Source organism: Triturus cristatus, chromosome 7 (assembly GCF_964204655.1).
Source record: "Triturus cristatus chromosome 7, aTriCri1.1, whole genome shotgun sequence".
Classification (NCBI taxonomy): domain Eukaryota; kingdom Metazoa; phylum Chordata; class Amphibia; order Caudata; family Salamandridae; genus Triturus; species Triturus cristatus.
Window position 1 is genome coordinate 428,208,752 of NC_140590.1, and position 24,947 is coordinate 428,233,698.

A 24,947-nucleotide genomic window follows, 5' to 3' on the forward strand; every position below is an offset into this window, starting at 1 on the left:
CATACAACCCAAATTGGAGCTAGCTGATGCTGTGGTGAAGGCTCCTGTCCCTCAGGATAAAGATCAGGTGAGATCATTTTTAGGGCTCGCCGAGTTTTACTCTAAGTTTGTTCAAGGTTTTGCTAGTGTAGCTGAACCCATCAGGACTCTGCTCAAAAAGGGGACACAGTTTGCATGGTCTGAAGAGTGTCAGAAGGCCTTTGTATGTATAAAGGCTGAGATTGGTAAGATGCCCACTTTAGGTCACTTTGATGTGAATTGCAAGACTGTTTTGACGACGGATGCCAGTCTGAAAGGGTTGGGAGCGGTGCTCTCCCAAGTAGTGGACGGTGAAGACAGAGCAATAGCTTTTGCTTCTAGGGCTCTCAGAGATGCAGAAGTTAATTACTCTTGTATTGAAAGAGAAGCGTTGAGTGTCTTTTGGGCAGTTCAACATTTTAAATTCTATCTCTGGGGGATTCCTTTTTTGGTCTGGACGGATCATCGGCCTTTGGTTCAAGTTTTCTCGTGCCGTCCCAATGAGAACATTACACCAAGACTCAAGCGTTGGAGTGAGGGACTCCAGGAATATAATTTTGTAGTTCGCTACATTCCGGGTTTGAGTAACAAATCTGCGGATTGTCTTTCTCGTCTACCGGTTGAACAGATTTCAGACTGTAGTGAGGTTGAAGGTGTACTGTGGGTGGCGGAGTCTGCCTTTTCGTCTGAGGAATGGTTGGAGGGTGTAAATAGTGACAGAGATTTTGTTCTTCTCAAAGAGTGGATAAATCATGGGTGGCCTGATTACAAGACTCTGGATTTTGAAATGAGACCTTATTGGGGTGTGAGGGAAGAGTTGTCTTTTTGTTATGACAACCTTATGAGAGGTGATAGAGTGATTCCTCCGAGTGCTTTTAGGGACAAAGTAATTAACCTTGCTCATGAAGGTCATTTGGGTAGGAGTTTAACAAAAGCTCGGGTGAGGGAGAAGTACTGGTGGCCTAGTATGGATCACATGATCGAGGCTGTGGTTAAGGACTGTTTGTCTTGTGCTGCTAATGATAAGTCTCACACCCCTAGCATAGCTCCTTTGTCTCCTGTTGAGGTTCCCGAGAAGGTATGGACGAAGTTGGGTTTGGATATAGTAGGCCCATTTGAGCTGTTACCTTCTTTTGAAAGGTTTGTTATTTTGCTGGTGGATTATACCTCGAAGTGGGTGGTCACCAAGTGTGTGTCTGTGGCTAACACAAAAGCGGTGATAGACTTTCTTAAAGATGTTTTTGTTTCAGAAGGAATTCCAGAATTTTTGGTTACAGACAATGGGGTACAATTTGTTTCCCATGAGATGTGTAACTTTCTTAAGGATTTCAACATTGTTCACCAGAAGACAGCTTTGTACTCTCCCCAGGCTAATGGGTTAGCTGAAAGGATGAACAGGGTGGTTAAGAGTTGTGCCCAGCGGGCTCTGGAGTTGAGATTACCCTTTGGTACTGTTTTGAGGGACACCTGGTGGGCTCACCGCACCACACCTAATACCATCACACTTAAGTCTCCTTTTGAAGATTTGAGGGGGAGGAAAGCTCCTTCCAAGTTGAATCCTAGTTGGTTACCTGCTAGTGTTAGCAGTGGTATGTCTGCAGACATGAGACGTACCAGGGTTACTGATTATCAGAGGAGGTATAAATCAAGTTATGATTCTAGGATGAATGTAATATACAAGAAGTGGTGTGTTGGAGATCAAGTGCTTGTGAAGAATCCTAGACACACTTTTAAAGGTAGATCTGGTTTTCTGGGTCCTTTCACCATTGTGGCCATCAGGAAGAATGTGGTCAGAGTTGACACAGATTGCTGGTGGAGTATGTCTAGATTGGTCAGGTATTCTGGTGATTTCCAGGATGTGGGAGTTCCCAGACCTGCATTGACGGGGGTAAGAAGTTCTGATGGTAATGGTGCTTTTGGTGGTAGGGAATCCAGATCTCATTCTGCTAGGTGCAGAAAAGTGCCCATCAAATTGAGGGACTACGTATTGCATTAGGGTCATCTTCATTTTCTGTGCAGCTGCCCTATTGTAGCTATAGTAAAGGAACCGTATGCTGTTCTGTGCTTATTTTTACTTTTCCTGTTTTAATTTATGCTTGTTACAGAGTGTCATCTTCTGCAATTGTTTTATTGTTATTTTCTTGAATCTGAATTTTATTGTTAACATGTATTGGCGTGTGTTTATTGGGAGGGGGATGTGTTGTGATCTGTATTTAGAATATTGGAATACTCTCCATGTAATGGAATGGAGTGATGAATTGGATGATGCATCACTCATTCCAGAGGGAGAGAGAGCAACGGAGTAACGTTGGTGCTGTGCTATGAAACTGGCTGTTCTGTCAAATAAACCATTGACCTCAAGCCTCTTAAGCGAACGGATACTTATTACAGAGGGCTGTATCGGTGCTTTGGTTGCTGCGGAATCCAGACTGGGGGGAGTTGAGCATGGAATTGGCTTCGATGAAGTTTGTCAGCTGGACATTGACAGTCTAGTCGGTTACTTTCACTGTGAAGGGGAGGAGAGAGATGGGTCTGTAGTTTTTTAGGTCCGTCGGGTCAGCACAGGGTTTTCCTGTGGAGGGGCTTGACTTCGAATGTGCCGGTTTCGAAGGTGGAGTTAATGATGCATCGCAGTTCAGATGCTATCGTGGTGGGTGGTTTGTGGAAGATGTGCGGCGGGCAGGGGTCTGTGGGGGCTCCTGAGTGAATGCTCTTTATGGTTGTGACGGTGTCTTCTGTAGTAACCGGTGTCCGGTGTCCAGTCGGAGATAGTAGGCTGGCTGGCATTGTATAGAATGCTCTATGTTAGTAGGTCCATTATCAAGAAAAAGCAGGGAAGTATCAGGGGTTTTCTTGCCACAAAAAGAGTTGTTAAAAATAATCTCACTATCCACCAAAGGACCATCCAATTGAGATTTTAGTTTTGTTAATTTTTTCATAGATAGCAAGTCAAATTCTGCTTTGAGATGTTCTTCAATAGATCTCATGAAATATATTGGAATAGTTGACTTCTCTTTTGGAATACCCAGATGTGATGCCTTGTTCCTAAGTGGATATGATTTAGTCTTTTGACAATACCTTGTAGAGATTATTCTCCCAGATCTTAATTTCTGTGCTGTCATAGTGTATACAATATGAAATATAAATTATAAAATGTATGTGAATAAAAGATAATACAACTAAGCAGTTGAGTCGGTACTTCCAAAACAAAGATGGTAGCAAAAATCACTCATGGAACATAAGGCATACTGAGAATTGATTTCAGTTCAACTTCGCTCAGACACCTCTTCCACCAGACAAATAAAAGCATTCCTCTACTGCAGCTAATGGCATGAGAGAAGATACGGTAATTTTGCTCCAGTACACTATTCACTCCTATGTCCTATGTGCATGCCTGCAGGCTCCACCCAAACTATTCGGCCTTCTCATCAGGTTCATTCACTAGCAAGGATCTAGGCCCCCTACTTCCCTATCCCCTGGTATTGTCACACACTGCATGCTTATCAGATCTGAAGCTGGCGTTTGGACTGGCATCTGGTGCTGGCCAAGGTCATATGTGGTGTCAACGCTTGGGGAAACTTTTAGCAATGCTCAACATGCTGATCCCACTCCACGCCACCTCTGCGCCTCACCTCCTACTTTCTGTCTCTCCTCATCTTGCTTTGCCCACCTGAGTCACGAGGGGCAGTCGACAATGAAGAAATGAGCCATGAGGCAATAAGGAAGCAACAGCAACAAAAATAACTGCAAAAGCAGGCGAATGGAGGCGGGAGGCAATAAGGAGACGAATATGCCCAGTGGGGACTATTGCAGCTTTTTGGTGTAGTGTGGGCTATCGAACTTCGCACGGCATGGCAACAGCTGCCTCCTCCTCTGATCTCAACTCTCATCTCTGCTCATATCTCGACTTCCACACTGGACATGACGTATCAGACTCTCCCTCAGCTCTTCAGCAACTAGCATGCATCAGCAATTCTGTGTAATGTGAAACACTGTCCAAAATCTAGGGGATTAAGAATCCTTAACAGTGAACTGTGTATTAACATTAAAAAATAAGGTTCTGAATTATAGTGACCCCCTTTGCAATCTTTGTTGTAACTGGTCCAGATAATTAATCCCTAGCTTTTATATCTGGATTAAAGTACCCTCTGCCATACACTGTAGCGATATTGCAAGTCAATACGGAGATTTTTCATAAGGTCATGCAACTCTTGGGCAGTGCTTACTGTGTAAAAGAATAAGTGCTGGGGCCCAAAGTATTGTTCATAACCCCACACACGGTGCTACTGAATGTCTGTATACTCATAGTTCCATTTCTTTCCACTTGAATCCAAAACTAGACACTCCCTGAATCTTTATCACACTCTTTCAAGTTCTTTTTTCATCCAAGCTTTCTGCATTTGTCAGTGTTTTTCCATCGTACTCAGCCTCCTTTGCCCCCTGTGTCCTGTTCTCTCTTAGTTAAACTCTGATAAGCAAACATACGTGTTGGTCCCTAAAAATGAGTGCCGATGGGCTCCACATTCAACCACCAGCTCAAGTTAAGCCTTGGTATAAGGTGATTATTAGTATGCTTTTAATGTACAGCAGAGGGTATTTTAGTCCATATAACACATGATCACTCCATTACACCAGGACTATAAAGCTTAAATCCTTGGTGTCTTCTTCTTTGACTTGGACCAGCATATTCAAAAACATTTTAAATAAATGTGGATTCTGTGGTGTAAAACAGACACATATTAAAAGAGGAGCACTGAAGATCTTGGGGGCAGATTTACCAAGGTTTTGCAACAGGTTGGGTCACTTTTATGGTGCAGCCCGACACAAAATTCCTTTTAGCATTTACAAAGCTACTTAAAACCACTTTGTGCGGCTTTGTGTGGTTTAGTAAATACAAAGTAGTGCAAGGCAGCGCATTCCACTGCCTTCCGTTACTTTGCTTCAGGGAGGCATTCCATGGGGGAGTTTTGGTGTTCCTATGCATTCGCCCATCGATTCACAGATTTACTAAAAATAGTAAATGTCTCCTTGTTACTTCCTCTTTCTATGTGTCCTGCATTCTGCCTGTAACGCAGACACACTTGCACCATGGTGCAAGGGTGCTTGCGTTGGTCTAGACTACACATAGTGCACAAGCACTAGGAGACAGAAGAAATGCGCCATATTTTAATCTAAATGGTTCATTTCTGCTGATCCTTTCACACAACGCAGTGCAGCAACTTTGCTAGCTTTCCTGGGTTGCGTGAAATGTAAACAAATATGCCGCTTTTATATTGTTAAAATGGCAGTCGTCATTCTGCCCTGTGACCTGCCTTTCACAATGACGTCTGGCTCTGGCAGCTGGCATTATAACGTCACAACTGAAAAATGAATCGACATCATTATTTACAGTTGAGCAACTATGTAATGTTCTTGTTACAGGTGACTAGTAATGCTAAAAATATGTCTACAATAAGAAATTTAGAGTAAGCGTTTGATATGGGGATTGTAGGCTGCCCTGTATTATTGTACTACAATGCAGTTACCTGTTGACGCCGTCAGAATATTCCAGTCATATATTTTCCTGCTTATGTGTTACTATTTCTATTTTTCTACAGTGTTTCCCACCCTGTTTGTTTTTCCTTGGGTGTTAGCAAAAGCTAAACTGGAAAATAGTGGGTAAGTAATTACAATGCTTTTACTACAAGACATAATAATCATATTCATAAAAAAGGGAAATGAGCATATAATTTGTACTTGACTTTTTATATATTTTATAATGTTTTAGAATTTTCAGTGGTGCATTTCATAATTGCAATATGTGGAGGTATCATCCAACAGAATTCGAAATGGCCTTGCATCACAGTCTCAACAGTTTGTTTACTCGTAACTTCCCAGTAGGGTTTCTGGATGTGACATATCATTAAACACATTCATAGATGTATGGATGTTACACGGCAGGGACCTGACAACATGCACTGCGCTAAGAGCTGTTTTGCCCTGATTTTGCACCGACTGGCCAGTGAAAAATGGAATTTGCATTGGATGAAAAGTGCAAGAACTTCTTTTGCCTGACTGAAAATTACGTTTGTCACTAGTTCATTAGTGTAAAAGATGGCCACTGACCAGTGCGAAATTGGTCAGCTACATGTTCAATCATGCTATAATTACCTGATGTGTGCTTCATAATATATGCGCTTGGAGAAAGCTAAATCGGTGCTGTGGCCGATACATTGATGAAATGGCTGATTTTGGGCTGCATTTGAAATCCTCCGAGATGGATGGACTTGTTTTGGAGGGTCGCTGTGGTTGGGGTGGCCTTCCAGCCACACCTGGTTATCCAATTCGCTTCTACTTTGCATTATTTTAATTTTCAACGTTTTTTTTTGTTGCCTCCTCACCTTGCCTCCAGCCCACGCGTTTCTGGCAAGCTATCCATAAATAGCACAGAGCACAGGAAGGATTAAACTGCCTGGCTCCCACATTTCATGGTCTTTGTGAGCAGAATAACTATTGAAACAGAAGGATAGGAACACCTATGCAGATGACACTAACTTCTAAAGGAGATATTCTCAAGAACGTGTGAAAACTACCGCAAAAATAGCTTAACGCAACTCTTCACATTGCGCTCTATCGCGGGAAAATAACACAGTGGAAACGTGGTATTCCCAAGCCGGCGGTACCATGCGATAGGCCCACGATAACGCGTCAAATGTCCGCGATAAAGTCAACACGACGCCGCAAAAAATGCGATACACAAACGCAAAAATAGCTGTAATGAGGCCAATCGCGATACAAAAGCCAGCCAAAACCTGCCTCAGGCCTGCAAATCCCACACGTCATGCGGGAAAATGCACTATAAAAGCAACACAAAAAAAGGGATAAAAAAAGTAACTGTGTAGCACCATGGATGCACCCGGACCGAGTGCAGAGGCCAATGCAAACCCCACAAGCCCCACAGACCACCAGCAAGGAACAATGGGATTGGGGAAGGCCAAGGAGAAGAGTGAGAGGAAGACGGGGTGCAGTCCGCAGGAAAAGCAGATCAGCGTCACGGAGGTGACAGAACACCACCTTCAACTGACACACAAGTAGACCAACATGAATGCAGTCAGAGAGTCGAGGAGGGCAATGGAGAAGGCCACAAGGTGCTGGCATGATGTGAAAAGCCAAACCAAGCACAAACCCGCTGCCACCAGGAAGGCAGCAATGGCAACAGGAGGTGGTAGTCCTGCGCCACATGAGGAGCAGGAGGAAATGGGGGCCACAGTAATCAGTGTGGAGACGCTGCAAGGAGGTGGGAGTCAGGACGCAGCTTGAGAGCACCTGATACAACATCAACAGGGTGAGTAATGACCAGGGACTGGGGGGATGGGGAGAGATGGGCAAAATGGCACACATGCACAACGATGTGTAGCAGACTGCACACCCACAACGACCCTGGATCATGTCCCTCATCCCCATGACATACTGCAGCACACACACATAGCAATAACAGCACATCTGATGACAAAGTGGCACAAAGTGCAACACCGACACTGCAGAACAGAGGACACAACTAGGTCCGCTCATGCGCAGAAACAGGCCAATCACATCTAACATAGCAGCAAACTGCGAGACGGAAATGCATGTGTACAACCACACATCCGTCATGTAGTCCAACTGTCCACTATCCCGCATCAAATTTCCAGCACCTCCCAAACAGTCACAATGTACACAGTCATACAGTCTGCATGTAAACTAGAACAATGTGCCAACATACATTTCAACACAATGTCAACATGCATCTCCCCTTCACATTGCAGATAGACAAACAACACCTCCTGCAGAGCCGACCACACCACTCATCGGTGATGCTGGAGAGGACCACCACCCACTCAACACTGACGCCCTGCAACAGCCCATGGACATCTTAGGCAACCCACCCCCAGGAGCAGGGCAGCCAAGCCACACAGAGGAGACCCCAGCCCTGCACCAACCACACAGCAGGAAGCACCCACCACCATGGCTGGCTCCCAACGCTTCACATAGGCACACATCGCATTCCAATACCAGGTGTCAGAATGCCAAGAGGAGCTGGCCTAACAGGCGTGGGTGGGGTCAGAGCCCATGGAAGCCGAACTAGATCACATACGTGGGTGTTCAAGTCCCATCAGGGACTACCTACACCCCACAAAGGAGACCCACACCACGACAGATACACATGCATGTGCACATTACCTGCAATGGACCACTCCCAGAGCCATGGAATCATCATCCACATCCCCACGCCGGACCTCTGTACGATGGCCCAGGCCACTCCCCTTAAGCATTGAGTGGGTGACGACAAAGCTACATGTCCAAGGTCTCACCCACTGCCAGTGGGGCCCTCATGCATACATAATGACCACACGTGGACAGTTTGTAAAACTGGCTACGGGCACATGCGCCCGGCCCCTTTATTGGCAGGGTCACATGTACAGTGACGCCTGTGCTGGATGGGTGTGGGGTGAATGTAGGCCAGCCCGCATGGAGTGGTCGGTGCTGGCAACAACGTGTACAGTGAACACCATTTAAATGGAAATAGACAGCACCAGCATCACAGAAACAACTGCGGAGCATCATGGTGGTACCCGGAGCTAGTACAGAGGTCACCCAACATGCCAACAGGAGTGTCCATGAGTTGCAGTGCACTGAGGTTGGAGCAATACTGAGGGCCGCCTGGTTCACCACCGAACTCCAAGAAGCCAGACGCTCCTGCAGACGCTTGGAGAAAACCTGGAGGAATCAGATGACCACGGAAGCATAGAACAACCACAAGAGTGCCTGAAGGACTACCACCAACGGATAAGGGACACCAAAAGGACCTTCATCAGAGACAAAGTCAAGACCAACGCATCCAAAGTCAAGGAACTGTTCAACATCATTCAGCAGTTTGCAAAACCCACCTGCAAAACCACTGACATCACACCCTCCCAGGCACTCTGCGACAAACTCAGCTCCTACTTCCACCTGAAGATCGAGGCCCTCTACGACAACTTCAGCGAGCCAGCAGAAAACAGCACCACACCACCCACCACCACCGAGAAGCCGACCATCACCTCCTGGGCCCCCACGTCCATCGAGCTCATCTCCTCAACCATGAAGAAGACGCATTCAGGAGCCCCAACGGACCCCTGCCCCCCTCACATCTTCCACAGGGCCACCGCTGTCATCGCACCCAAACTAGGATGAACAATCAACTCCGGCATCTGCCCAGATGACTGGAAGCATGCAACGGTGAAACCCCTCCTCAAGAAACCAACGGCCGACCCAACTGACCTGAAGAACTACGGGCCCATCTCTCTCCTCCCCTTCGCAGCCAAAGTCACCGAAAGACTCATGAACGCCCAGCTGTCCGCCTTCATCGAAGAAAACTCCATCTTAGATGCATCCCAGTCTGGATTCCGTAGCAACCACAGCACCGAGACCACCCTCCTCTACGCCACCAATGACATCCGCATGCTGCTAGACCAGGGACACACACCGCAGCCCTCATCCTCCTAGACCTCTCTGCAGCCTTCGACACCGTCTCACATCGCACGCTAGCACAGAAATACAGGGATCTGCCCTCGACTGGATCCAATCCTTGCTCTATGGCAGATCCCAGAGGATCAGACTCCCCCCTTTCCTCTCCGACCCCACTGACATCATCTGCGGAGTACCCCAAGGATCTTCACTCAGCCCGACGCTCTTCAACATCTACATGGCCCTCATCGCCGCCATCGTCAGACAGCATGGAATTAGCATCGTGTCCTATGCCGACGACACCCAACTCATCCTCTCCCTCACCAAGAACCCAGAAATCACCAGACTCTGCTTCCAGGAAGGAATGAGAAACGTAGCAGCCTGGATGAAGGACAGCTGCCTAAATCTCAACTCCGAGAAGACCGAGGTCCTCATCCTCGGACCCTGCACCTCCACCTGGGACAACACCTGGTGGCCCTCTGCCATCGGGAGCGCACCCACCCCGACAGACCACACTCAGAACCTCAGCATAATCCTTGACTCCTCCCTCTCCATGAACCACCAGATCAACGCCGTTGCGTCCACCAGTTTCAACTGCCTCCGCATCCTCTGTAAGACCTTCAAATGGATCCCACCCGACTGCAGAAAGACCGCCACCCATGCACTCATAACCAGCAGGCTAGACTATGTCAACGCCCTCTTCGCCGGAGTCAACAAAACTCTTCTACACAAACTCCAAACCATCCAGAACGCCGCAGACAGGCTCGTCCTAGGGACACAGCACCATGAACATATTACCCAACAACTATGAAGCCTCCACTGGCTCCTCGTCGATAAGAGGGTCACCTTCAAACTCCTCACCCACGCCTACAAATCCCTCAACAACGTTGGACCCAAATACCTCAATGACCGAGTATGTTTCTACGTACCCAAGAGGAACCTCCGCTCCACTGACCTCGCCCTGGCAGAGGTCCACCACATCCGCAGAAACAGAACCGGCGGGAGAGCTTTCTCCTACATTGCAGCCAAAACCTGGAGCGAGCTCCCGCTCAACATCAGATGCTCCCCAACCTTCCACACATTCAGGAAGGACCTCAAGACTTGACTCTTTGACTGACCCGGAGCTGCTTCCCCCCAGTGCCTTGAGACCCTCACGGGTGAGTAGCATGCTCTATAAACCACTCATTGATTGATACAATAGAGATTAGCGTGCTCATGTGAAAATAATGTTGAGCATTGTGTCTCTTTGGGTTATTCATGACGCAGCTGCTGTGATGTGTGTTACACATGCATCATCTTCATCATAATTGTCCCAGGTCTCCCACACTGCATGAGGTGACATTGTTTTCTGAGCTCCCCACAGCACTCAACTCATTCGGAAATGGTCCATGAGTCATGGTGCATTGAGTCAGTGGCACCTGGAGTGCTGAGCAGGGTATCAGGCAGATGATGGCATCCACGACCGGTGTGAGCATCTCCGTGGGTCTGCCAGTACGGCTGTTATGACTCTCGCAGTTGGCATTTGGAGGTGGTCCTGGCGGTTGTGGCGTGTGCCTCCTGTAGTGATGCGACATCCGGGCCGATCAGAACTCGAGTTGATGTGTGAGCCCTGGTGTACCACATTTGAGTCCGGAGACAGCGGACAGCACAGGGCCACAGACACATGGCGTTGAGGACCCCAAGGCCATCAACCCAGAGGCCATCCAATATTCTATCGGACAGGGTCCCTGACTGAGCTGCACAGAGTTAGTGACCCCGGATGCACTGCGGCCGGCACAGGCACACCGCCACGGGACAGTGACTTGCGGTGCAGTGAGATGGGCCACGCGAGCTGAGCGGGTCGTCCCCATCTATGTCCTAGGTGAATGTAGCAGAGGCTTGCGGGGGACAGTGGAAGGTGTCCTCCAGGGCATGATGCAGAGGGTAGAAGCCATCCGGAAGCGGCAAATTGAGGAGTGGAATGCCACAGCCTCATGATGATGAAGACAACCCCCAGTCCAAAGACTTAGTCGCCAACAAAGTTCAACCAGTAAGTGTCCATGGCTGTTGGGAAACAGACTTAGTGGCACCAGAGCTGTAGGGGTGTGCAGTCTGCGATGAAGACAGTACATGATATTAAAGCTGCCATAAATAAATTAAGACTGAGTTCCCAATGTGTGTCCTACTCGACCGCAATCTAGGCCCGAGGCAGCGGTAAGCAGTGGCCCACAGCCACGTGTCGTTGCTCGCGATGCACAGAGTTATTGACACCAGAGCAGTTGTTGGCAGTGTTCGATCACCTCAGTATCGAGGATTCTTTTCTATTTCGAACTGCACCACGTCTTCCTCTTACTCCTCTCCATGCGTTCAATGATATGAACTCGGCCATTCACAAATCAAGATTCAGTTCCAACTGTGTGATCTACTCGACCGCAGTGTAGTCCGAAGGCAGTAGTCAGAAAGGGACCACAGACAGGTGCCGTGCAGGATGCTATGCAGAGTTTGTGGCACCACATCGAAGGGCGTGTAGTGACATAAACACAGCCATAAAGTGTGTACTCTGCCATTGCACAATCAAGACTCAGTTCCAAGTGTGTGACCGACCTGGCAACTGTGTAGGCCGGTGGACTATGTAGATGAGAAAGGAGTAAAACAGGCCTGTGTCCCGGAGGCCGTGATGGTCTGAGGGGGCTGCTAAGCTTGCGGGCCTTGGGCCTCGGGCTTGGGGCTTGCGCCCGCACATGGTGGGCCCTCCTTGACGCACACCCGTGTCTGCAGGTGTGAGTGAGGCCTGGCTGCTTGGAGGCAGGCGTGCAGGACTGGTACGGGGACCAGCAGGCCGGGGAGCAGCAGGCACACAGGATCGCAGGCAACCCTGCTCACGGCAATGCATTGGCCTCGTGGCAGGCGCCGCCCTGGCAGAGACGTTGGGCATTCTTGAAGAGAACCACGCCCAGGGCTACGTGCATTTTATTCACACCCCTACGCTGGCCTGGCATATGCCAGGCCAGCCCACTCCGCACATGCCTACAGGGGGGGACATCACAAGCTACATTTCCACGATCTTCCCCACTGGCTGGGGTGACATGGTTGCACCCACTGTCCACTACACTCCATACACCAGCAGTGCATGTAGACATGGATATGTCTGTGGTCTGCATACTGAAGTCTGTCCAGCACATATCCTCCACACTTGGCATTGTGTACCTTCTCATTCATGGGTCACTTGCCTCCGTCGCACATGCCTGGTTCCCACCTCTCACCACATTCTGCTATTGTGTGGCTGAGGTGCCATGCAGTTGGTGATGTCTCATGTACATGCCTAGCCCAGGTTGCCACAGTAAGTTGTGCTGTTGTGTCTGGTGGGTGGGCATGTTGTTTGGCATGCTGGATGTGAGCCTGTGATGTGTGCATTCCCAGAGTTGTGATTTTCATGAATGTGGAGTTGGGGGTTGTGGTGTGTTTATTTGGTACTTGCCAACGAGCAATCCATTTCCATAGGTGCCATCCTGTTAGCGCTGGTTGATGATGGACTGTGGGTAGGGGTAGGAATCATGCACACTGCCTGTTTAGTTGGCGGCGACGTTGGTGACGATTCCCAGGTGGTCCACTGTTGCCTGCACATTGATGGAATGCGTGTGCTTTCTGTTTGTGGTAATTGTGTGCCGTGTCACCAGGGGGCACAAGTAGGACATGTGCCGGTTGTAATCCGACTTTGCACCAGGTAATAGCAGGTGTTAGTTTCCTGCAGCTAATGCGCCATAGTGCCTGTTTTGTGATCTTATCGCAGATCAGGCTGGTCGTTGAGAATGTTGAGGTGTGGTGTTGCTGCGGCTTTTTGCTCGGGAATGCCTACTCTGCATCTCATTAGCGATAGCTGCCAGGGTCATCTGTGGCGATGTTTTTTGAGGATGCTATCGCCGGAATACTGGTGGTATAGGCTGTCTGCACCAGATTGTGAATGGGGCGATACATTTATCGCCAATTTGGCTGCGATAAAGTGCCGATAACTCGGTGATAGCTCCTTGAGAATATGCCCCTAAGGGTTCACAAAAACCTTGCAGTGTGCATGAACTTTTCCACAAATTGTAAATATCCACATGTACTCGTCTGCCTTGGGCGAATGGGGAAAATCTACATGCCTTCATGCAGAGAGCATGATAATGTCCATATTTCTTTTTTCTCCACAAGAAAAGTATTTTCTTTTACAGCTCCTTGAAATACGGGGATATTTATTACTGTCAAGCACGTTTATGCATGTTTTCTCAGAAATATATCTTAGAATATCGGAGCACAATATTTGGACAAGGTTTTTTGTCTGAGCAATTTACAGGGAACTGGATGGATTCGAACATAAATTACTAAGTATATTTTGTCCATTGCACCTCCCTTGTTCTACCTTAGTTTGCAGCTATGCACGTGTATAGGGCTGTTTTTCTAATATGTGCGGCAACCATTGTTACTGCTTTCATAGGAATTTCAAGTCCTGTGACAAACATGTAGTCCCACATTTTTGCCTATGAAAATTTCGGCAGATCACACATACTGAAATTTACTTTGAAAATATTTAGGGGAAAATTGTAATAAATGCAGAATTTGGTGAACAATGAAGGAATTACACAAGTATATTCCCACTTTTTCGAGGAATACTTGGAAATACTTGAAAAAGGGGGTTTTACTCCACCCTTCAAATACCTCATGCCAAAGTAAGGCTACTTACATGGTCTGGAAACAACTCCACCCCATTATGGGCAGTACAGTTTGAATTCTGCGTCCAGATTTAGGTAGGTTAAATATTCTCACCATATTGGGTTGTGGATGTTCCATGGTGAGAGGACCTTTGTGGGTGTCCTTAAAACTTTTGCATGTCAATGTCAGCCCGAGGACAGCTTATATACTATGTAAACAGTTGTCCTGGGTGGACTCATTTGAAATTGGAAAGCTCTTGGGTACCTCTGAGGAATCCACAACCTAATTCCAAGTTTTAATAATTATCACTCAATATCAATTTTAAACAGGAAGCACAGTGCAGACGACGCAATGCTTGTATGGTGAATACATTTCCAACATACATGCTTGAAAACAGCAGCAGATTTACTATTTCCAATTATAGCATTATCTCGATTTTTAGATTGATCTGGGGAGGGAACTCTACTCAAATTAATGGAGATTTAAAAGAAAGCATCACTGTATAAAGAGAAAATTATTTTTCCCTGGAGGAAAGAACTTATAACAAAGTTAAGCTGTTCTTATAAATTTCATTTCTGGATTCAGAAATGTAGATTTTACAATTTTCTATATGGGTCTGTGCTTACAAATTTAAGTACTCTTGGAATTGTACAGCTATACTCCACGAATCCTTCATGAATTCCTAAAAAGAGAATTTGTAAAATATTACTGTAAATAAAGTAGAAACCTTACTGGAGCAATTTATTGACGTTTGACCCACTGGGTGTACATGAACTGATAGTGTTCATTTTTAGTGGCATAACAATATGGTCAATATTTTTACATCTATCTACATCATGATATCATTTAGAAAATACACAATTAATACTACACAACAGCAGTTAATTGCTGTTTTTCCCTTGTGAGTATCCATAAAGAAAAAAAATCAAATCCCATAAAAAGATTGATCCTTTGAAGGTGATGTTAATATTGATTGGGCGAACATCAGTCATAGATTGATCTAATAAATGTACCTATGAGCTTTTTGGGATGTCAGATAATTGAGTTGCTTACATGATGGAGCAGGGCTTAAAGGTAAATTTCGCCAAGACATTTACTATGAGCTGTGGGACAAAATTGAGAAAGACATGTGACATCTTTATTGACAACAAAACAATTGCAAGCACGGATAAATTATCTCATTATCTCTTTGATAGGAAGGGTTCCTGGAAAGCAGCCATGAACAGCAGAAAGCTGACCCTCTCGAGAGCCATAGGAGCTTTTACTAACTTTTCAAAAAAACTAGGTGGAAGACCCGTCCCAGAGCTGCTGGCCATTTACAAATCTAAATGTACCTCAACAGGACATACGGGGCTGGCATATGGGGTATCGAATGCTTGGACCAAAAACAACGCTGTGAAAACATATTTTTGCGCTATCTATTGGCGGTTCCCAGTTCGACTGCCACTTATTGTTGCCACAGGGAACTTGGTCTAGCACACATCTCTGATACTATAAAGATTATCCCCCTCCTTCTATGGCACAAGGTATGTGTGTCGATAGAGACAGGCTTCAATAGGGATGTAATTATGGACTGCCTCAAGTTGGATGGGGTGGCAAATCTGCCTTGGATTAGTTATATAAAAGGTATGGTATATGATATAGGCCACCCAGAATATTTTCATAATCCAAGCAGCTTGGAATCTGTTTCCAGAAAATTCCTCAAGAAACACTGTTTGAATCACCTAGAGAATAAACGTTGGCTCATCGAGAGAGAAAAGAAATCGCTCATGGCAAATCACTTGATGTCCACTTGCATAGGTCTACAGCCCTACTTAACATTGGTACTGAGTAGTTTCTCCCGTATGCTTTTGTCCCGTTTTCGTAGTGGGTCTTTTTTCTGGATAGTCACATTTCCTGATATCAACAACTGGACAAAATATCATCCGATATGCCCATGCGATGATATCTCTAGATTGACCACAATGCACTGCACTTTATCCTGTAAATATTATGTCTCACCAAGGAAAAATTTCTTATTGCCCATTCTCAGAAGATGGAACCTAAAACAATTTAGAATAGCTTTTCTAAGACTACAAATGCTAGAAAATGAATACATCATCGCGGCCACCTCTTCTTTCTTAAAGGCCGTCATAAGGTTCCGGAACACTATGGGAAGCTATTGCAAAAATTTGGTGTCCTTGTATCTCTCTGTGTATATATATGGATTTTATTATGTATTTCTGTTTTTTATATGGATTGTATTTTTCATTACTCTGTTGATCGTATTTGAATCTGGAAAAATGTATCTTTTTAAACTGTTTTTAATATTGTGCTTTTATGATTTTATGACATAGAATCGAATAAAGCTGATTTGAATTGAATGGAATTGAGTAATTACATTTGAGACCACATATCAGCATATCTTTATCCTACAGTATTAATGTATTGCTTGTATTAGTCTAAAAAAACTCTATTACCATTACTTTAGGATCTACCAGAATATAGATAAACATGAAATTCAGTCAATATGCAAAATAATGAATGAAACTGCAATTGTTTTTCTGTGCTTAACATAATGATTTAATATGTTCTTTTTAATAATATCATTTATTAGATGCTGGGGCACATATGGAAATATGGGAATCTGGTGGATCATCAGGGGGCCAATGGTGCTATCAATAGTGGTAAGCATATGTATAGTGTTGAGTTATTAGTTCCCACTTCTGATTTCACAGATTTAAATAGAGATGTAACTGGATCCTTCTTTTGATTTGCGTGCATTCATATGCAATCCAATTCATGATATTGCAAAATAAATCAGATTTTATCAAAAAGATGCATTGCCTACATGCTATTTACATTTCCATGTTACCTTTCAAGTGAGTAGTAATGTTTTTCGTAATATTAACCCCTTCAGTGCCCATGACGAGATGGTCTCGTCATGGGCCGCGGTTGCGCTGTGCCCATGACGAGACCATCTCGTCATGAACCCCGCCCGCTAATGAAACGCCCGGCACAGGGCGTGGAAAGGGTGGGGCACTGAAGAGGTTAAGTAGATTTGAACCTCATTTATGTATTTCGAGCATATGTAACAGTATTTCAGATTTTACTATTTTCTATACTATTATTTAAAGAGTTAGGTTTAAAATCCAAATCAATTATTGCACAATATTATTTAGAGAATTGTGTTTATAACATCCTCCAGCTGTCTTCTGGTACTTTTCAATCTAATCTTTAAGAATGAGATAACAGAGCTCCAAGATCAGATACAGAAATAATATAAATCTATTGATCTCTTTAATATGTTGTGTAACAAGTAGACCAGGCTGGATTGAAAGCCTGTGAGTTATGGTGAGCAATGATACAACAATAGCTTACCAGATATATTTTGCGTACAATGTGTTGAGCTTCATTACCTCCAGTTACGAATCTTTTCATTTTTTCAGTACATATTTTCAGTGTTGGTTCTGCTTGTCACTACAGTCCAGATTATATTAACAACGTTTACCTGTGTTTTACACCAGCAACCATTTAGACTAAACTCATTAATTCCAGTGTCTGGCACTATGACTACTCTTTAAACTATTAATATTATTATGCCTTTAAGCCATTAGGATGGTATTAAAATAAAAGTATTTATCAGATTTAGTTTGGCACATATTAAGTATTCTATGCATGTGCAACTTTGCTTACATTCCAACATCATAGCAATATTCCTCAAACCTACTATTAATACGGAACATGCTTAAGGGCATGTTTTTGCTTTTCCGAGTCTTACAGCTTTAAAAAGGTAGTGTTATATTTATTTACTTATTCATTTCTTAATTTCTATCTTGTACTCTCATGTTGTATTGTAGCCATTGCTGGGATATTTGTTACAGATATGCTTATGTTGTGGATTAGTGCTATATGCTAATGCAACTAGTTTATACTATTATCTGAGTAGTTAAATAAAGTTTTGTTAAGGTTGATTCCATTGTAGCTCTTGTTTATCCCTTTGACTGTAGAGTATATGGAGCCACAATAGGTACAGATATTGGAGACACTCTGAGTTTCAGTTAGGATGCAAGGTTAGCTTTTAGTTTGGCTTAGTATGATTCCCCGAGAGCTGATGGAATTTGTTCAGGATGTAAGGTCAGAACATAGAGCTACATTTAAAAAAAGCTTTTTTAAAGGGAAGGTAAGCTGTGATTTGTTCCACAGTGTGTGGTATTCATCTATCCAAACAGTAGCTGGGCCAGTATTCATCTAATAGCCAGGAATTAACATCCCCTATCACAGAGAGAAGAACCTGCACCCTTGATACATTTCTCTTGATAAGGTTGCTCCAGTCCAGCATAAGAGTAACCACCACAGCTGAAAGGCTTCACCTTGATTTAACCTTCAACTGGCCACCTCCAAATCATGAGTCAAAGCAACTGAGCGGATGTGACAGTTGAATACCAAACCATCCACTATCTCTAATTTTGGAGCCAATAAATCTAGAAAACATAATTTTGCAAGTCTTTCTTTCTCTACTCAGATTCTTAATGCTGTCAGCATGCAGAGGAGCCAGCTTGGCAATGCGGTTCTTTTGCATAGAAAAGATACTATCAAATGTCTAAATATATTTAACTATAAGTTCTAAAATTAGAGACCTGTATTCTTCTGAACCCTTATGTTTTGCATCATGTTTGCCTCTTTTAACTGTTACTGTTCACTGATCGACTTTGATTAATTCTTGAAGCTGGTAGCTGACCTTAAATATCCATGGGATTGTATATGTTGAATTTTTGTAACATTTGCTCTCTTCTTTGGCCTCTGGACTGCTGAAAATCTTTAATCAGTCACTTCCCAACCGTCAGTTCACTGCTTCTCTAAAACAAGCATTTTTTTCATCTATATTAAAAGCTATCATTTGATCTCACTGAGGCATCTAACTTTTCAGGTCATTTCTTTACTTACACCATTGCTGAAAATCATTGAGTAAATAGTCCCAACCGACGCTGAAGCTATGTCAAGGCAAATGTCAACTTAGATAAAGATTTTGTAAGCATCCATCACCATTTGCGAGTGAAGTAGGAGGGTCTCTTCCGCCTTTGGCCACGCCCCCTTAACACGACCGGCCGCTACTTGAACAACCGGATGCAAGCGCGCAGCGGTCTACTGAGATCTTGCCACCGCTGCCGCTGAGCTAATCGTTTCTTGCCCGCATACCTGCACTTAAAATTTTAACCACAGGAACCTTTGTTCCTCAGTTTTTATCGTTGGCCAGAGTGTTTGCTGTGTGTGTTGGTGGGGACTAACGTTTGGGGCGTTTTCGCTGTCACCTGCGTTGGGTTGCCATGACGCCCTCTAACACTCGCTCCTAATTCGCGAGTGAAGTAGGAGGGTCTCTTCCGCCTTTTGCCACGCCCCCTTAACACGACCGGCTGCTACTTGAACAACCGGATGCAAGCGTGCAGCGCGCGCGTGCGCCGACGGCGTGCCAGAGGCAAGCGCGTCTGCGCCCGTCCACGCCCCAGAGCGCCCAGCGGCCAGTAATAATGTTCTTGATGAGCGGGATAGCAGTTCACGTCGCAAATACTCTGCTACTGAACTGTACCAGCTACGGGGTAAGGAATGCGCTTGTAAACCCCTTGACTTGTCAATTAGATCTCTGGCTAAATGCACAGGCTGTGATTTCACATTTAGTTGTATCAGAGGCAAGACTCAATCTGAATCCTTCACAATAAAAGCCTCATCTGTGTCAGTAAGCTCCATTTTTAAATTTTGGAGTATTAACTGCAGATCCCTCCCTAAGAATAAGGAACATATATTTGATCTTTTAAGCACTGCTCACCCGGATGCACTGTTTCTTACAGAAACTTGGCTCCACTCTAGTTCCTGCGCGGATGTGGCCAGGGCCCTTCCGCCTGGCTATGTAATATTGAGAAGAGACCGAAGCTCTGGGAAAGGTGGTGGGATTGCAATCATATTTAAAGACATCTACACATGCCGGCTAGAAGCTCTGCCATTCTCCGACTGTGAAGCCGGGCTGTTTAAATTAGAACTCTCACCTCACCTGACTCTATCGGGTATTCTTCTTTATCGTCCCCCAGATAAACCCACCCATTGGCTCTCTTCATTCTCAGAGCAGATAGCTCCTTATGTTTTGAAGGCTGCAAATTTCATCATCATAGGAGATCTCAATCTTCATCTAGAAGACGCTCATAACAACCTGAGCAAAACGTTCCTTGCTGACTGTGAAGCAATCAATCTAGTTTTATGTAATCGAGGACCTACCCATCAGGCTGGACACTTACTTGACCCTGTTCTATCTAATACTTTGCTTGATTGTAGTATCCCGCCCCTCCCCCTTATTTGGTCGGACCACTTTGCCGTTCAATTCAGCCTAACTTCAGACAGTGTTGTCACACCAGCCTTGCCCCTCAATGCTGTTAGGTACAGAGCATGGTCTAAACTGAACTTGGACAAGTTCAATGCCGAGTTGATATCTACATGCCCTGATACCTCTCTTCCTGTGTCCTCTCTGAACTTGGAGGTGTCACAGTGGCTGTCATCTACGATCGATCACCATCTTCCTTTATGCACTAGACGTCCCCTTGTGCACTTGCCCCCTGCCCCTTGGTTCACGCAGGACCTGAAAATAATGAAGTCTAAGTGTAAACACCTGGAAAGGTGTTGGAGGAAAACCTACTCATCAGATAGTAAATCAACTTATAGGTTAGCTCTAAAACACTATCACCTAGCCTGCAGGAAAACGAAAGGGATTTTTATTTCTGACTCTATTTCTAAGGCCAGTAATCGCCCTAAGGCTCTTTTCTCTATGATAAAGAAGCTGGCAGGGGCTGACACCTTCCCTCCCCCCCCGATACTTGAGGAATCCCAATGCAATGAGATCGCTAACTTTTTTACCACCAAAGTTGAAACTATCCATCATTCCCTGGCAGCTAGCTTGCCGCTGCCCAGGAGTGAGCCTTCTCCCATTATTCATGGTGAGACTCTTTCTCCCAAGGAAGTGATCTCTGACTGGCCTCTATTGGATCGAGAGTCTTTCCGCCTTTGCCTTTCTAAGGTAAAATCTGGTTCCCCTCTAGATCCTATGCCTACTGCCATTCTTGGCCAGCTCGCACCTGCTCCCCTCCTGGTGGTCCAAGAATTGCTTAACGCCTCTCTTCGGGAATCTACTGTTCCCGTAGAATGGAGGAGGGCTATGGTGATCCCTCTTCTGAAAAAACCTGGGGCGGATCCTAAAATTTTTGCTAATTTTCGGCCTATTTCCCTGCTACCCATGTTCTCAAAAATCCTGGAGAAACATGTTAACACTCATCTGACTGCCCATGTGAAGGCAACAGGCTATCTCCATTCTTCTCAGTCAGGCTTCCGCACTCATTTCTCTACGGAAACTGCCCTACTGGGGGTTACAGAGACTCTACGTGCTCGTTTGGATCAAGGCGAAACCATGGCGCTGATCCTGCTTGATTTGAGCGCCGCCCTTGATACGGTGTCCCATTCTATTCTTCTCACCGCACTAAAAAATGCTGGGGCGGCGGGGTCCGCTCTGACCTGGCTAGCCTCGTTTTTGTGTCAGCGCTCATTTCAGGTCTGCTCATCTAGTTGCTCCTCCTCTATTCGCGCATCTGCTTATGGGGTTCCCCAGGGGTCCACGTTAAGCCCTATGCTTTTTAAAATCTACGTGCGACCCCTGGCCTCGATTGTGGAGGATGCGGGGCTATCCCTCTATTCTTATGCGGACGACACGCAGATTATTTTTTCTTTATCCTCAAACAAAGAGTGTTCCTTTTCTACTTTACAGGAGGGACTTGGTCGCGTGGCAGAATGGATGCAGGCGAATCTACTAAAACTTAACGGCGATAAAACCGAGGTAGTTATATTGGGCAAGGATAAACATCTCTGGGGCCCGAATGACTGGCCCTTGGCAATGGGCCCGCTACCCCAACCGGTTACGCATGTACGCAATCTGGGCTTCCTGCTGGACGATTCTCAATCCATGCGTCAACAAGTGGTCAGCATTGCAGCCACCTGTTTTACCATCTTAAGGTGGCTTCGAAAAATCCTCTGGCTGCTTCCCGTTTCAACTAGACGTACTGTGGTCCAGGCACTTGTCACCTCTCGCCTTGACTATGGTAATGTACTTTATCTGGGTAGTAGCCAGGAGGTACGAAAGAAGCTCCAGTTGGTGCAAAATTCTGCCGCCCGGCTCCTTTGCAAGGTCCCTAAGAGATCTTCCATCTCTCCCTGTCTGCGTATAGAGAGCCGTATTAAATTCAAGGCTCTCTGCTTTATGTTTAAAATCAAACAAGGCCTGGCACCTCTGTATCTGCGATCACTTGTTCATCCCTATGCCCCTTCCCGGTCCCTTAGATAAGCTTCTCAGGGTAACTATGTGATCCCCAGATTTAGACTGGTTAGAATGGGCGGGCGCTCCTTCTCTCACCTTGCCCCTAAGCTTTGGCACTCTCTTCCTGTCTCTTTAAAATTGGAACCCACTTTTACACAGTTCCGTAGGGGCCTGAAAACTTGGCTCTTCCCTCAATAAACAGCTATCTCAGTTCTGGCCTTTTCCATCCTTGGCACCGGGAAACCCCATGGCGGGTAGCTGTGCGCCGTTATAAATTTAATTACAATACAATACAATACAATTTGGGTAGGAATCTTTTCCTTCACAATGATATTCAGTTGATTTCGTATGTGTCACACCCTTTGCACTTTCAATGTATCCTTTCAACTTGTCAGTGATATTTAAAATCATGGACCATAGCATCCCGATGAATACACTCTAATAAATTGTAAAGTGTGGTCATGTTTGACCCATTCAAGTAATTTTTGACTGCCCGGTATCACACAGTTTCATTATCACCATTCAACTTTTCATCTCGGATCTTGGTGGGGAGAGTTCTCCAGTGCTCCACACTTGTACATTGCCCTTTTAACATCATTGATGAGCCTCTTTTATTCTATGAGCACACAATTAGGTGTGACAGTTGTTGGCGCTCCAGACCACCTCTACCTTACCTATAGTCACTCATTCATATATGAATGGTACTCTGTGATATATTTGTCACATAGGTAGTAGAATTTTCACACGCATAATGTGACCCGCCTCACCACAAGGTTAATTCATTTACCACTGGGGAGCTTCCCGTGTGTGATAATCCAGCCTTTGCTATTGGTTGTCTGTCTAGAATTCCTAATTAATGGCCCACATTTTAGAGATTATTTCCTTTTCTGAAGGTCTCTTGTAATGGACACTTGTATCCAGTGCCTGGATACCTCCTTTCTTCTTTTGGGTCACTAAGGACGTTATCTATTCATAAACCCTTCTTGCCTGTGGTATCGATATGTTTCTGAACTCTCTTGTTTGTGCCTACTCAGTTGTCATTCCTATCTTCAGTCCGGTGCAAATGTCTTCATAATAGTGCCAGTTTTATAGGGTTTGTTTCCCTTACATGGTGAGCTTATGACCTAGTACAGTTCAAATGTGCTCTACAGTCTTTCAGCAGTAATATGTGGCAAATTCTCTCCAGCCAATCTCTCACCAGCTGGACAAGCTCTGTCCATTTACTTGTTGTTAATGATCAACAGATAACCACAAATACCAGACCTCTCCCGAAAATAAGAAAGGCATTTCAATACCAAGAAAGTTATCATAGTGATGGACTGTTCCAAACAAGGGTCACAAACATGCAACATTAGTGATTGCTCTGAGAACATAAACACAGCATTGTAAAATGAAGGATCTCAATCCTCCTGGCCAAATTGGGTTGCTTAATTAACTGTTCCAAGCCTTAAAGTTTGCGAACCTTTTAATGCTGAACACCGAAAAAAGACTGAAGTAAAGGCAAACACAATGGCAATCACTGTAAGGGGAAACAGTAACTCTCCAAGTTAAACGAGAAGTGTCTTAGATTTGGGAATATGATTTGCTGGGTCTGAAAAGTTAAGTCTATGTCGTAGTTTACATTTGCTTGTATGTAAAGTGGGAGTATCTCAAGATCTGTGGGCCCAAGATGATGTGGGTGAGTAGCTCCACCCTCAGGGTGAACAAAACTTGAAGATGAAGTAGGCGGACCAACACCTTACCCATGGATACTATGATTGGACCAAACAGGGCATAGGGCATGCCATGGGACAACTGAGGCCCAGTAGGTATGATATTGATGATGGCATTGTGTAGGCTGGTTCACCTCAAAATCTAGCACAAATATGGTGTTTGATAAGCTGGAGGACAGCCTAAGTACAACTTATATTTTCAAGTTCTGGTTGTAGGGCAGTGTCCCACATTCAATCAACATTAGTGCATCCTTCACAGTTTTGAAATGTAATAACCAGGTTAGAACAGAACAGGACCTTATTCTCAGACAGAGTACTTGTCCTCTTCCCAGAAAGCAATGTATTTGCCACTGCCTATGTGTCACTCACCATTTACACCTTGCTGGAACCTGCTTTTGTGGAAAACCGTGTGTTCCTCTCAGAAAAACTAGGCGATAATAGAACAGGAGACGAAGAAGATGTGGGAGGGAGGGAAATTGATCTGAACTCGTTGCTTTCTGTGTGCAGCATCCACTTTCCATTTTGCAATCGCCATTCTCACAAATACAAAAATGTTTGCTATAAAGCCAAGGGTAACCTGCAAACTATCTCCTGTGTGCACACATTCTGATGTTGGCAATAATTGTTTAAATATCTATGCAAACATTGTTTGCAAACACTGACAACAGACATAAAAAGAAACATGAAAGGTCTACAGTTGCCTCAGGTCCCTCAGGTATTTTACAGGAGAGAAACAGCCCTCCAGCTTCCAGTGTTCT

The 24,947-nt window shown here is 45.0% G+C and overlaps 1 protein-coding gene across 1 annotated transcript in view; it reads left to right on the plus strand.

Annotated features, from left to right (window-relative positions):
* The window catches only part of GLP2R (glucagon like peptide 2 receptor), an 883,434-nt gene that overhangs the window by 672,899 nt on the left and 185,588 nt on the right, over positions 1–24,947 (plus strand). The window contains exons 8-9 of the mRNA XM_085616722.1: positions 5,616–5,676; positions 16,748–16,817. Of these exons, the coding sequence (XP_085472848.1) occupies positions 5,616–5,676; positions 16,748–16,817 (131 nt within the window). The remainder of the gene's footprint in view (positions 1–5,615; positions 5,677–16,747; positions 16,818–24,947) is intronic.